The sequence below is a fragment of the Pyricularia oryzae genome, chromosome 6, assembly GCF_000002495.2.
Source record: "Pyricularia oryzae 70-15 chromosome 6, whole genome shotgun sequence".
Lineage (NCBI taxonomy): Eukaryota > Fungi > Ascomycota > Sordariomycetes > Magnaporthales > Pyriculariaceae > Pyricularia > Pyricularia oryzae.
In genome coordinates, this window is record NC_017853.1 from 117349 (window position 1) to 129946 (window position 12598).

A 12598-nucleotide genomic window follows, 5' to 3' on the forward strand; every position below is an offset into this window, starting at 1 on the left:
AAGATCGGGTAAGCTTTAACTAGCTGCAGAGCAATCCGTACAGAGCAATTCGTACTCAAGTGCTTTTATAAGAACATTAGAATGCTGTACAAGGACAATTGTCTGAAAACCGCGGAGGCTCATCCTGCTCGCGTTCGAACAGTTGTTTACACTAGGATGGGATTCGGGATTCGGGATTGTCTAAGTTTAATCGTGCTGGCTCCCCGACGGATTTGACTGACAAATGACAAAAGCAAGCTTCCTAACAAGTATATCCCAACCTACAGAAATTCTTAGCCGGCAACTCTATAAACCGGATCGGCCAGCATAGCCTGTTATAAGTCGCAATGCTTGTGGGGCATTGCAAGCCTATACTGGTACATCTCGGGGTAGATAGCCTGTCGTGCTTTTTGATTGCATATTTGGAGCAGCCTACTTCCTATATATGAATCGTGCAACGAGGAGGCATAAAGTCCGCTTTATAAAGGTAAGCTTGTGTAACTCGTATATACACCTTGTGGGCCATCCATCAAGGTTTTATAACTGCCGTATAAACCAAGTCCGGAGATGACCGCTTGATGCCCTGAATTGGGTCCGGACCTGTTATTAACAAGTCGCGACTTAAGCTTACCCATTCCTTTGTATTGATAAAAATATTTCATTAAAAGCGATGCTGCCCAACGAGGCAGCGTATGGAAAGACGGGGAGGCTGGAGCTTGATGGGTAATGGGAGCTGACGAGACATAATCATTATAAAAAGGGAGAGAATGGGTTTTGGAGTAGAGATGATTGCTATGGGCCTTGGACTCGCGTCAACAACACATAAGGGGCACCGAGTCATTCAAACGGTAAAACACTATCGAAACCTTTGCGAGTATGGAAATGGGTAGTATCGGTCATAATTTGTAGTTATTAATACAACGTTTACGGTTTACCTCGTCAGGAAGAGCTACAGGGGAAAAGCTAAATATATTTGTAACATTCACAGCGTAGGTGATTTAAAATTAGGACCTTTGGTGTAATTTCAATTGTACAAAAGCAGGCAGAAATTCCTGTCGAAAAATATTAGGTACCACACTCATGCCTACATTTGTCACGACCAGTAGGAAGCACTAATACGGAATTTCCTTTCGTCAATTTTCCCACTCAATTGAACCTTCCAAACAAAAAAACCTCACTTGCTGCTTCTTTTTGAAAATGCAATTTCAAAAGATTATCCTGATCTTTTCTGCCGTTGCTGGCGCTGTCTTTGCTGCTGAAAAACGCCCATGCAATCAGCTTCCGTATGTTTTATCTCCAGGAAGAGGACGGAACGACATCTGAAAAACTCAATGAAGCGACTCTAACCAAACATGTGATTCTATTTAGCGGTTGCACTCCTATTAGGGGTGGCGGTTGTTTCTGTCCCTCGGAGAGCGGCCGAGATCCAAGTGACCCAGGTGACCCAGGTCAGGGTGGCGGTGTATGTTTTCTGTCAGGCGCTTCTCTGAGAAACTTGCATCTAGCTGACGTTTCATCCCATTCCCAGCCACAGTGATGACCCAAAGGATAGCATCTCGTAGCTACCTTGCTTTTATCACCAGTACGGCGCATAGTGCGAAGTGCTGGTCAATTGCGCTAGGAAGGAGGTAAATGGGATTGGAAAGTTGACAATCACAAGATGAGGTTTTAGTATTTATAACGTTGCGTACCCCCTGTTCGGCACCCCCCCTGTTCGGCACCCAAAAATAACAACACTTTTATTTTTATCCTCCAACTTCTATTATAAATATCTCGATGAATCTGTCACTTTTGGATTTACTTTTTTCTGATTTTAATTCTCCATTTTCCAATGAAGCAATATACTGAAAAACAGCTTATATCTGCAATTAACGACGTCAATAATGGCAATCCAATTGCAAAAACCTCCCGAAAATGGGGAATACCTAGGTCTACACTTCAAAGTCGACTTAAAGGTTCTCAACCTTATAAAAAAGCACAAAGCCCTTTTCAAAGGCTTTCCACGGAACAGGAAAAGCATTTGGCTGATTGGGTACTTACCCAAACAGCTTTAGGGCTTCCGCCAACGCATCAAGAATTACGCTTTTTTGCCGAACGAATTCTTCAAGCCGCCGGAGAGACAAAAGGCCTTGGAAAACGTTGGATAACTCGTTTTTTGGCTCGTTATCCAATCCTTAAAACCCAAAGGCCCCGTCGAATAGATAACGCCCGGGTTAATGGCGCTACTACGGAGGTAATTAAATCTTGGTGGCTTTATATTACGAACCCGGTTATTAACACTATTAAACCGGAAAACCGTTGGAATATGGACGAAACCGGTATAATGGAAGGCAAAGGATCTAATGGCCTAGTATTAGAGCTTAACGGGATCCGGCCGTTGCAACGAAAAGAGCCCGGAACGCGTGGTTGGACGACTATAATCGAATGTATATCGGCTACGGGCGTTGCCCTCCCTCCCCTCGTTATATTTAAGGGAAAAAACGTACAACAACAATGGTTTCCCACGGATTTAAGCCCTTTCGATAATTGGCAATTTCATGCAACCGAAAACGGGTGGACAAATAACCAAACGGCTATCGAATGGTTAAAAAAGGTGTTTATTCCGTATACCCAACCTTTAACCCCTGAAAAGCGGTTATTAGTTTTGGATGGCCATGGATCACATATAACGGACGAATTTATGCTTCTTTGCTTGCAAAATAATATTCAACTCCTATATTTACCCCCTCATTCGTCACACGTTCTTCAACCATTGGATCTATCGGTTTTTGGGCCGTTAAAAGAAGCTTATCGACGTCAACTTGGATTTGTTAGCCAATTTTGCTGTTCAACAGTTATTGGAAAACGAAATTTCCTACTTTGTTATCGAAAAGCCAGATTAAAAGCATTTATAGCAAAAACCATTCAATCTGGTTGGCGTACAACGGGGTTATGGCCGGTAAACTTGGTTAAACCACTTTTAAGCCCTTTTTTGTTAGAAAATAGCAACGCCAACGTTATAAAAGATAAAAACAACGGTTTGCAAAGGGATAAAACACCGGAAAGCCCAGCCCAAAAAATTAACGACCCGTCTTTACTTATTTGGAAAACCCCTAAAACGACCCGAGATATCCGACTTCAACTGCAAAAACTTTCCCAATCCAACAAAACCAACGCTACTTCACGTCTTTTATTTGCAAAAGTCCAAAAAAGCTTCGAAGCCAAAGATACCCTTTTGGCTAGCGCCCAGCAAAAAATCAGCTTATTGGAAGCACAACTGGAGGCAATACGGCCGGTTAAAAGGAGGAGGGTGGTTCCGGATCCAAACGAGCTTTTGGTTAACAAACAGAACATTATTGGATTGCAGGAAAATGATATAGAAAATTTGGAACCTTTAGCTGATGAAGAAGAGGTTAATGAACCGGAGAAGCGTGAAAACGATTGTATTTTTGTCCGTTGATAATTTTATATTTAAATCAGTTTATAAAAGTAGGCATTTCGTTGTTAGATTTTCAGGGTGCCGAACAGGGGGGGTGCCGAACAGGGGGGGGTGCCGAACAGGGGGTACGCAACGTTACCTTGTCTTTTGTTCAAATACTGACATGGCTAGCATTTATCTACCCATGTAGTGTTTGCCATAACGTTAGCCTGAATTAACCCATTTATATCTTGAGCGAAACAACATTGCAGCTCCAATGGCGTCGCGTTGCCAACCATGTGCTATTATGAATGCAGTTCCGGGTTGCCGCCGCAGCGTAGCCTGAAGATCGTATTGTCTGCATTCGCGAAGGTACGTAGTGCCCTTCGGATGGAGAGAAATTCCCAATCAAGGCCACACCCGCGATGACGAGTGCTTGAAGACAAGTCGAGGCCAAGGCTTGAATGGCCACAAATGAAAGAGAAAAGAAATACCACTATGCCATCAGTCGGCGTCTTTTAGCAGCTGATCCGCTCGTCAAACCTGGGAGGAATCGCAAGTGACCCCATCAATGCGACGTACACTGCTGATATTCTTGACCAGGGCAATCTGGCAGCAGGTCGCAGAGCCTTGATGGGAGACGATGGTGGCCAACGCGAGGAGACACTTCCAGATCTGCGGCATCGACAGATGCGAATGGTTGACTACTGCAATTTTACGACTCCAAACCATGGTCGCAAACCAAGTCTCAAGCCGGGTTATCGACCTGCATGTCAAAAGGTGATCTAACTAGTTGCCTTAGGGCATAGTGTCTTGGACCATTCGCAAGTTGTCTCGGGTGATTCTGGCGTTCCTGGATAGTTTGCACTGCTCATGTTCAGTACATTGCCCGGGGAAAGTATTTTGGACATCGAAGTTGACTTTTTTTGTTTTTTTCCCGCAGGTAAGCTTTGCCAAATGTGGAGAACCTGGGACCACGGCGCATCATTTAACGTTAGTCCCGTAAACAGCGGCCCAAGCGATGAGCAAAGCCAGCTGATATTTCTTTATATGGAACAAATAGCATACTTATACACCAAAGGTAGGTAGGTGACTGGGTAGGAATAGCCTCGTCTTGGTCGTCGTTGAGTGCTTTTACATGTTGGAACACGTTTGCGTAAAGGCTCAGGTAGTAAAGCGTGAGTCCGGACATCTATACTTTATCACTACGGGGTGAGACCCCAACGCAAAGAAACATCTTTTTGTGGCTCAAGCGGCGAAAAGATGGGATATATCAACATGTACCTTTTGCATCGTGAACGAACGCTGTGAAAGGTTATTCGAGGGTTTCATTCTTCTTATGGCTTACGGTGTTTAATAACACAGAACACTATATTCTAACCTATCTGCGACACTTCTTGGCCCTCCGTTTCTTTTTATATTGCTACACTTTTCCCCTTGGCTGCACGCGGTTTTCACGGGGCATCTGAAACATCTGAATATATACCATGTTTTGTCGAGGCTTTCAAAGGTGTCAATCGTAACTGGCAAGCGCACCAACCAATGCCTCATATTTGCATCTCCTATAGAAAGGTAAACGTTTTGTAAAAGTAATTTACATCAATCTTACCAATCTCTAAGCCGAGAAAATCACCCCTTTTCCGATGTTTAGGGAACAAAACGTACGGGGCGCAGGTAGGAAGATCGTCGCGTTTGGCTTATAAATTCTGTCACGGCTTTGGAGGGTGATGAAAGATCGGTGGTGTCAGCGGACACAGGCACCCGACCCGTATGTCAGGTATGCATGGTCTAAATCAAATTGCAGGTCTGGTTAATATTATTTCTTTAATTTTCCAGATTGTTCCGGGGACAAAACCTACTCGTGGCACCCAGGTAGCTGCTGTCGTTTCGCTTTTACATTTTGGTCGGGTTTTGGAGTGGAGGGAAGTGGATTGGGACCGGCTGACACTGGCACTCGTGCGGTCCGACTTGTACGCATCCTCTAAATCAAATTGCAAATTTGGTTAAAACTGTTTTTTTCCCCCTAATTTCCCAGATTGGTCCGGGGACAAGGACCTACACGGGGCACGTAGGTGCCTGCTGTCTCTTGGCTTTTACATTTTGTTCGGCTTTTGGAGGAATATCTTTTGGGTCCGGACAATGGCACCCTAATAGCCCGATAGAGAAGCATTTACTAAATCAAATCAAAGGCTTGGTTAGAGGTTTTTTACTCGATTTTGTCGGGTTGGTCCGGGGACAAAACCTACAGGGGGCACGAATTTTGCTGTCGTTTGGCTTTCACATTTTGGCGGGGTTCTGAAGCAGGAGGCTCATGTTTTCGCGGCTCGCACGTGCACCCCCCAAATAGCTCGGGTTTGCATCTTCTATTTAGGATTGAAAGCCTTGTCAGAGTCACCTCCATCAACTTTTCACAAATCGGTTTTTTCGGGGACCAAACCTACTCGGGGCACGGATTTTGAATATTCTGTCGTTTGGATCGGATAAGCGTATCTTCAGCCGCGGAAGCGACGTTGGCAGAGGTGTCTAACTCCGGTAACTGCCTGGCTTTGATAGGCGCGTCGCCTCCAGGAGCAGCTATGGCGGCACAGGCAAATGCGGCGAACAACAGGGTAATATTCTTGAGCTGCATCGTGAGAGGGATGGCAGACGGCGTCTCTTGGAGATATTCTAACTTTTTAGTATGGGAATGGAAAAATAAAGTGCAACAGCTGATTTGTTGAAATCTTCGTGTAGCGGACCAACGAATAACTGTCTTGTCACAATGGTATGTTGTTCAGTCCAAACAGGTGATTACTGCCATGGTTATATATACATTTTTTTTGTTAATTTCTGATGCTCGACTGAAGCTCTGGGATTACCCTGGCTACGGAATTGTTACGATCAAGGTATCGGGGTAACCTGTTCTTAGGGTAAAGTACAGTGGGTTGAAGCAACTGAGCGTCTGACTGGGTAACTGGGGTTCTCAATGACTGGGGGTGAAGTTATGATCGTTCTCAAGTAAGTATTGAGGTTAACTAGAGTTTGATTGCTGCTAAGCAATCCTAGAATCGAATCTATCTACATGGTAGTGAGCGTGCTTTATATAGTCCGTTGTCCCTGGTAATGATATGTTTGCTATGTCGGATATGTTGGTGAGCGGTCATATCACTCCTATCACTTGCTATGGGTGCTATGTGATTCTTGGCACCTATCAGTCATAGCACCCTCCTCTGGTCACGTGCGGTCACGTGACCCTTTCCATATGTAATCCTCTTTCTGTCGGTCGGTACCATCCTTGGTTGATTGTCGTCAGGAGGGGTGTGACCCCACCTGGCCTTTCTGGTACCGGCCCAACTGTCTGGTCGTAACAGGAATCATGATTTAACGTGACAATGAGCATTTAGCACACACTCCAAACGGCACAAAGCCTTTCTCCATTGCGTACATTTCGGCTATCGCGGTCGAAAAGGCTTTTTTACTGACAAGCTGGATGGTGTATCCATGACCAGAGATTTGATATGGATACTGATCTAGAATGTTGACTACCTAGGTACCTTGGCGTTGATGACTCAAAATAAGTTCTTTGCTCCTCCATGACGCAAGCCCCCCGGACTTGTTCTCACTTTTGACTTGTCTTGGATGGCAGGCTCGTGTCAATCGCTTATTGGCCCATCAAATTCTCGTCACGGTCTTCCTAGGTTTAATGTTTGGGTCATCAAGATCTGGCTTAGCCTCGCCATAGGCTTTTCCATTTACCGGCACTGCTTTGAACATAGTCGCCTTTCCATTTCTTGAGCTTAATCGAGTCCGTCACCACTTTAGGTCCGTAATATTTGTGCATTACCACAATTTGGTTAGACTGTTTAATTCCGACGATTCAACTACCTGCATGACGAATTACGCGGCTTGCATCTGCCCCGAGAGATTCCACCGCCAACCAGACATTTATAGCAAATGTAACAACGCAAAAGAAAAAGGAGATGAAACGAACAGAACGGAGTCAGTCAGGATTGAACTCGACTTATTGACTAAAAATTCGTTTTCGTGATCACGTCGATATCTCGAAAGACGTCTGCGGAGCGGGTGTGGTGTGGTGAGTACGTACCACCAGGGTAAAGTAAGTAAGTTACGTAGTAAATAGAGAGATTTATTTCTTCCGAGTAGTGTTAAATCCATGCGTTTCCCATGCTTTTTCCACGAGTTTACCATATAAAGCTACGCTTAAGCTTTTGTCTAATCGAGGTTTGACTTTGGGGAAATTAGACTTTTAGGCTGGGCCAATCCGAGGCCGAGAAACTCCGCATTTTGACACAGACTTAGGAACGCTATGCCCATAGTGTTTGCTATGTAGGCTCGTTTCGCTCACCCATGGATTCCTTTGCTCCACTGAATCATGGAGCTCCTGACTAGGTAATGTTAAAATGAGCGCAATCCATCCATTTCAACCAGCCACGTCAGGTACCGATTCGTGACAAATTAACATGTAAACTGTTAGTGTAAAAGCTTGTCAAACAAACATTCCCCGCAGGATAAGCAAAAAGGCATCAATTCGTCAAATTCATCCAGTCTGTCATGGTGTACCTGTACCCCCAGATTTGTCTCCCAAGAAGTGTTTACTCAGCAAACACATATGCAAGCAAGCACTACTTTACAACTAGTCTAGTAGCAAGACTTCAATTAGTCTTATCCTTGACCTCCACCCAGCGACTGGTATACTGGCGGATCCTCTTGCCCGTGAAGAACAGCACGACGGCCAGGACGCCCATGAGGGCCGTCAGTCCGCCAAACATGCCAAAGGCGCCGTCGTAACCCATGGCGTCGACCATGTCCCAGAGGCGGTAGCTGACGCCAAACGAGAGGAAGCCGCGGTGGGCGCAGATGATGATGAGCAGGGAGCTGGCGCGCTGCGGGTAGGCGTCGAGCAGGTAGGTTATGGCCACGATGTTTGCGCCGATAAAGGTGAAGAAGTAGGCGGCCAGCGCCCACACGTACGTGAACCAGTGGTAGTTCTCCGGGTGCGCCGCGCCCTGGCCGTACAGCACGATGGTGAAGACGCCGATGCAGATGGGGATGAAGAGGGGGACCAGTCGCGTCTCGGGCTCGTGGATGCCGCCTCGGCGACCGGCGAACCACTTGATGATCCAGTCGGAGCCATGACCATACACCGGGAGGGCTGCGAGTTTGGGGTGGAAGAAACTAGTGTTAGTTGCGACACTCAAAGCCTAGAGCCGTTTGAAAAAAAGGCATGAAAGTTGCTATTCAATGTGGGGATGGCTTTCGACTTACCAACGATTGAGGTGATGATTTGTCCTGCGTTGGAATAACTGGTTGAAGAGTGCGGCCAGTTGTATGGCGGCGACTCGACAACCCGGCTGTAGCTCATGCTCAGCGCCACGTTGGCACCAAGAGTAACCCCATTCACAAGCATGGCCCAGAACACGTTGGGGAAGAGCATCATTGTCCACGCGTCCCTGAAGACAACCCAAGCCTTGTCCCACTCGGGTTTGCCAATCCACAGACGCATGTCGGACCTGAAGGTGCGGGCCTCGAAGTTTTCAAAGTCGAGCGCCGGCCGCTCCGTCTGCAGCTGGTAGCCATCCTCGGAGCCCTCGCTGCTGCTGCTGCTGCCGCCACCGCCACTACCGGATGCGGCAGACTCTTGGTACGCCGACTGAGGACGGTAGTACTTGGTCTCCGGCAGGAAGAAGAGCGCCACGACGAAGCAGATGCCGCACATGATGCAGCCCAGCCCGTACCACCACGCGGTGCCGATGGCGGCGGCGATGGGGCTGGCAAACAGCACAAAGACGGCGACGATGATGGTCTGGATGGTCTGCTGGATCATGAGGTACCGGGCCCTCTCGTGCAGGAAAAAGATCTCCTGCGTGACCATGGGCACCAGGGCCTCGCTCTGGCCCGCCGCGACCCCCATGATCATACGCGACCAGAGGTGCCAGTCGTAGTTCTCGGCCGCCGTGCCCGCCGCTGCGCACGAGGCGATGGCGGCGCACATGACGGCCGTCGCGAACAGCAGGACGCTGCGGCGGCCCACGGCGATGGCGATGGGCATGCCCAGCAAGTTTCCGAATCCCATGGTCATGTTGGGCAGCGAGAGCATGTAACCAATCTCGGTGTATCCCTTGCCGAGCTTGGAGTACTCGGGTATGTACATGCCGAGGAGGCCGCCAAACCCGCTGATCATTCCCAGGGCCACGACGGAGACTGTTTTTTGTTTGGAAAAATAAACGTTAGAACCGGACTACATTATATCATATATGTTGGCCATTTGTCTGGGGGTTTCTGGGTGTGGCTCTTACAGAGTGATACTGAGCACATGACTAGGATCTTCTGCCATGTGCTCCAGTTCAGGGGGTCTCTGGGGTCCGCGGTCGCGGATGGGATGTAAACGGTCTTGCCGGCAGTAAGCTGCACGGTACCGCTGACCTTCACCTTGGATCGGTCGACCTTGAGGCTCTTGTCGAATTCTCCCGTTGCGTCGAATCCATCCTCAATGTGAGTGGCATTTGATTTATTCATGGTTCAAAAGGGGCCCTCAGCCTGGAAGTGGACGGGGAGGCTCTTGTCGTGTCGTGGACAAGTTGTGGTTTGATTCAAGGTTATTTTCTTAAAAGTCTCTCGTTATACTGCAAGATAAAAAAACGATGCAGTCCCGACCTCACAGAGAGTGAGACCTAATGAGACTGAAGACTGATATCGCATAGTCGCAGGACCAGAGCAACGTCCCATAGGCTCTTAATATGTAATATCGCATCGCCATTCATGTTTACCAATCATCGACACCATGATAATAATGACCATAGCATCAATTCCCTTTTTCGCAATGTGGAGGGGAATACCTTGGCAACCCCAGCTTTCCCCATTTCCCCAGCCTTATGCAGTGAGACCGGGGGCGGGGTTTGGTTGGCAACAAGGAGGAGAAGGCTTGGCTTCAAGTGGCAGTTCGTGCAAGGAGCTGAAGAAGGGGGATGTGGGGGAATGCAACAAGGGAGTAAATAATGAGAGACATTTAGACGCTAGCTTGCTGGGCTAGTCAATATGTAGGTGGCTTCAAATCAAGTTTTGGGGTAGAAAGAGGGTCTTTCAAATAAAGTGAATGTTCAAAATGAGCATCACAACTTGTTCGGTTCGGCTGGGTGAACATGTGGTGGGTAACCAATACCACATAAGGAATGGGCGTGGCGTAAGAGTAGTGGATCATTATCATCTCAACCAACCAGACATCAACTACTACGGAATAACAGGCAGGACGAGGTAATTCTCCAGACCCTCCCCAAAGTTGATGTTGTTAACACCCTGCAGCTTCTCCACCGCCCGGTCAACGGGGTCGTCGTGCAGGAAGATTCCCGACCCCTGCGTGTCGCCCGAAGCCACCTCAAACACTATCCGACCCCCCTTTTCGACAACCACATTAGTAGGCCAGACTTCAATGTCGATCGTGTAGACCTCCCCCGGGATTACGGGAAGTACGTCGGCACTTGTGTAGTCCCTGTGGGGGAGGTAGGCGCGATGCTTGCGGTGGGACTCGTTGACCTTGCGGAGAGACGTGCGGAGCCAACCCTTGCACAGTGGAACCGGGTCTCCAGCTGTTCCTGTGTAGAATACTTCCTTTTCATCAGGACCAATATACCGCAGGGTCAGGAACACGTCAATTTCCGAGGGCGTCGGTCCCGAAGCGTCGGGTGTTACGGAGACGGAGAGGCGTGCGCGAGGGTGACCCGTGATTTCAGTCTCGGTCTCGAACTTGGGAGTCGAGAAAGAGACCAAGGATGGATTCGCAAGTGTGCCCAATGCGCGGTAGGAAAGCTTTGTCCGTCTTGGTAGTGAAGGTGCCGCAGTGGAAAGGACACCGTCTGGGTGGCAGTGATAAGTTGTATACACGGTGCTAGCGGGCGGCCACTGGGACTCGGCGCGGCGAGTGTAGGCTCTCTCGGCCTGGGCGTCGTTGAAGCCAACATTGCCCTTTCGCATGACAAGATCAACAGAAGGAAGTTTGCCTTTTGTGGCCCATCCCACGCGATCCTCTCCCTTGAGAAAGGCATCCAGGAATGAGCGTTGGATCTCAACCTCCTCGTCATAGTAAAAGGGGAGATCGTGCCGACCGGTGATCATGCGCAAGTACTTGAACTCGGAGTTTGCTTGCACGTATCCTTCAATGTTTCCTCTCAGGTGCAAAAGTATCCCGCCCCAGTTGCCGACTGACAGCAATGGGACCTCGATGTCGCCCATGTCATACTCCTTGGAGGCGTAGTATTCCTCATCCCGGAAGCGGTGCTTTTGGTTGTCGATGGTTTGATCGTTGCGGTTCCGCTCCAATTCGTCGGCCGGCAGGTCGCCCTCGATGGTATCTGGGCCCCAATTGCTCGCGCTACGGCCTGGCCTGCCGTACTGGTTCGTAATGACTTGGCGATTCCACCAAAACTTGATGAAGGCGTTTGACAAGATCCCTCCGTGGCGGCAGCGGTCGCGATAATAGTCAGACATTCCTTCCCACGGAATCATGGCAGCCAGCCCCTTTGGCTTGCGAGCGGCGACGCGCCATTGACTGCCAGCGTAGTAGCTGATGCCCAGCAGGCCAACCTTGCCCGAAGACCACGGCTGGTCAGCGGCCCATTCGATCAGCTCGCAGAAGGCGTCAGAGGTACCTCGGGACATGGTGTCGAGAACTCCGGGGGACTGGCCGAGGCCGCGCTCATCGGCACGCACTACGACGTAGCCATGCCTGGTCCAGAACTTCGGATCGGGGGTCTCCCAGGCCGAGTGGTCGGACTTGTGGTTGGGGTTGACCTCGGCATATGACTTGGGGTGAAAGCTTTGGGGGTGGGTTTGGGGTTTGTCAGTTGTTGGGGGTCGTATGCCATCGTTTCGGAATCGAGCTCGATGGCTATCTTACTCGTGATAATGGATATCCTTGCCGTAGGGGCCGTAGGTCACCAGAACCGGTGCCGGGCCAGAGTTCTTTGGTCGGTAGACATTGCAGCGGATGAGGCCATCGCAGGTCTTGAGCTGGACTGTGGCATTCTGCTCAAAGATGTATGGAAACGAAGTTTCGTCTACCGTGTGTAGATCTTTGGTGGGGTTGGGCATGTTTGCTGTTTGCTGTTTGCTGTTTGCTGTTTGCTGTTTGCTGTTTGCTGTTTGCTGTTTGCTGTTTGCTGTTTGCTGTTTGCTGTTTGCTGTTTGCTGCTTGCTGCCCGCCTGCCAAGTAGGTAGGTATTTTCCTCT

The 12598-nt window shown here is 48.8% G+C and overlaps 5 protein-coding genes across 5 annotated transcripts; 1 reads left to right on the plus strand and 4 right to left on the minus strand.

Annotated features, from left to right (window-relative positions):
• Window positions 1-1176: 1176 nt before the first annotated feature.
• MGG_17567 (uncharacterized protein) lies at window positions 1177-1516 on the plus strand (the record flags this gene model as incomplete). The annotated part of the gene is made up of 3 exons (XM_003719136.1): window positions 1177-1262; window positions 1348-1441; window positions 1508-1516. The coding sequence occupies 3 exons, from the start codon at window positions 1177-1179 to the stop codon at window positions 1514-1516; spliced, it is 189 nt and encodes a 62-aa protein (XP_003719184.1).
• Window positions 1517-3620: 2104 nt separating this feature from the next.
• MGG_14141 (uncharacterized protein) lies at window positions 3621-4108 on the minus strand (the record flags this gene model as incomplete). Its single annotated transcript, XM_003719137.1, has 2 exons — window positions 3621-3734; window positions 3959-4108. 2 exons carry the CDS (start codon window positions 4106-4108, stop codon window positions 3621-3623), a joined length of 264 nt encoding a protein of 87 aa, XP_003719185.1.
• Window positions 4109-5431: 1323 nt separating this feature from the next.
• MGG_08787 (uncharacterized protein) lies at window positions 5432-6005 on the minus strand (the record flags this gene model as incomplete). The annotated part of the gene is made up of 3 exons (XM_003719138.1): window positions 5432-5549; window positions 5623-5739; window positions 5818-6005. 3 exons carry the CDS (start codon window positions 6003-6005, stop codon window positions 5432-5434), a joined length of 423 nt encoding a protein of 140 aa, XP_003719186.1.
• Window positions 6006-8028: 2023 nt separating this feature from the next.
• MGG_08786 (uncharacterized protein) lies at window positions 8029-10076 on the minus strand (the record flags this gene model as incomplete). Its single annotated transcript, XM_003719139.1, has 3 exons — window positions 9673-10076; window positions 8642-9577; window positions 8029-8528 (listed from the first exon to the last, which is right to left on the minus strand). Exons 1-3 carry the CDS (start codon window positions 9890-9892, stop codon window positions 8029-8031), a joined length of 1656 nt encoding a protein of 551 aa, XP_003719187.1. The 5' UTR covers window positions 9893-10076.
• Window positions 10077-10493: 417 nt separating this feature from the next.
• Window positions 10494-12490, minus strand: MGG_08785 (X-Pro dipeptidyl-peptidase). Its single transcript, XM_003719140.1, has 2 exons — window positions 12267-12490; window positions 10494-12185 (listed from the first exon to the last, which is right to left on the minus strand). The coding sequence occupies exons 1-2, from the start codon at window positions 12458-12460 to the stop codon at window positions 10604-10606; spliced, it is 1776 nt and encodes a 591-aa protein (XP_003719188.1). The 5' UTR covers window positions 12461-12490; the 3' UTR covers window positions 10494-10603.
• Between the last annotated feature and the right edge of the window lie 108 nt (window positions 12491-12598).

What these genes read in the sequence shown, in the direction of transcription:
- MGG_08785 (XM_003719140.1), bottom strand. Translation starts at nt 12,460, where the DNA reads ATGCCCAACCCCACCAAAGATCTACACACGGTAGACGAAACTTCGTTT. An exon ending in AAGGATATCCATTATCACGA is followed by an intron (nt 12,186 to 12,266) that starts GTAAGATAGCCA and finishes CCACCCCCAAAG; the next exon opens with CTTTCACCCCAAGTCATATG.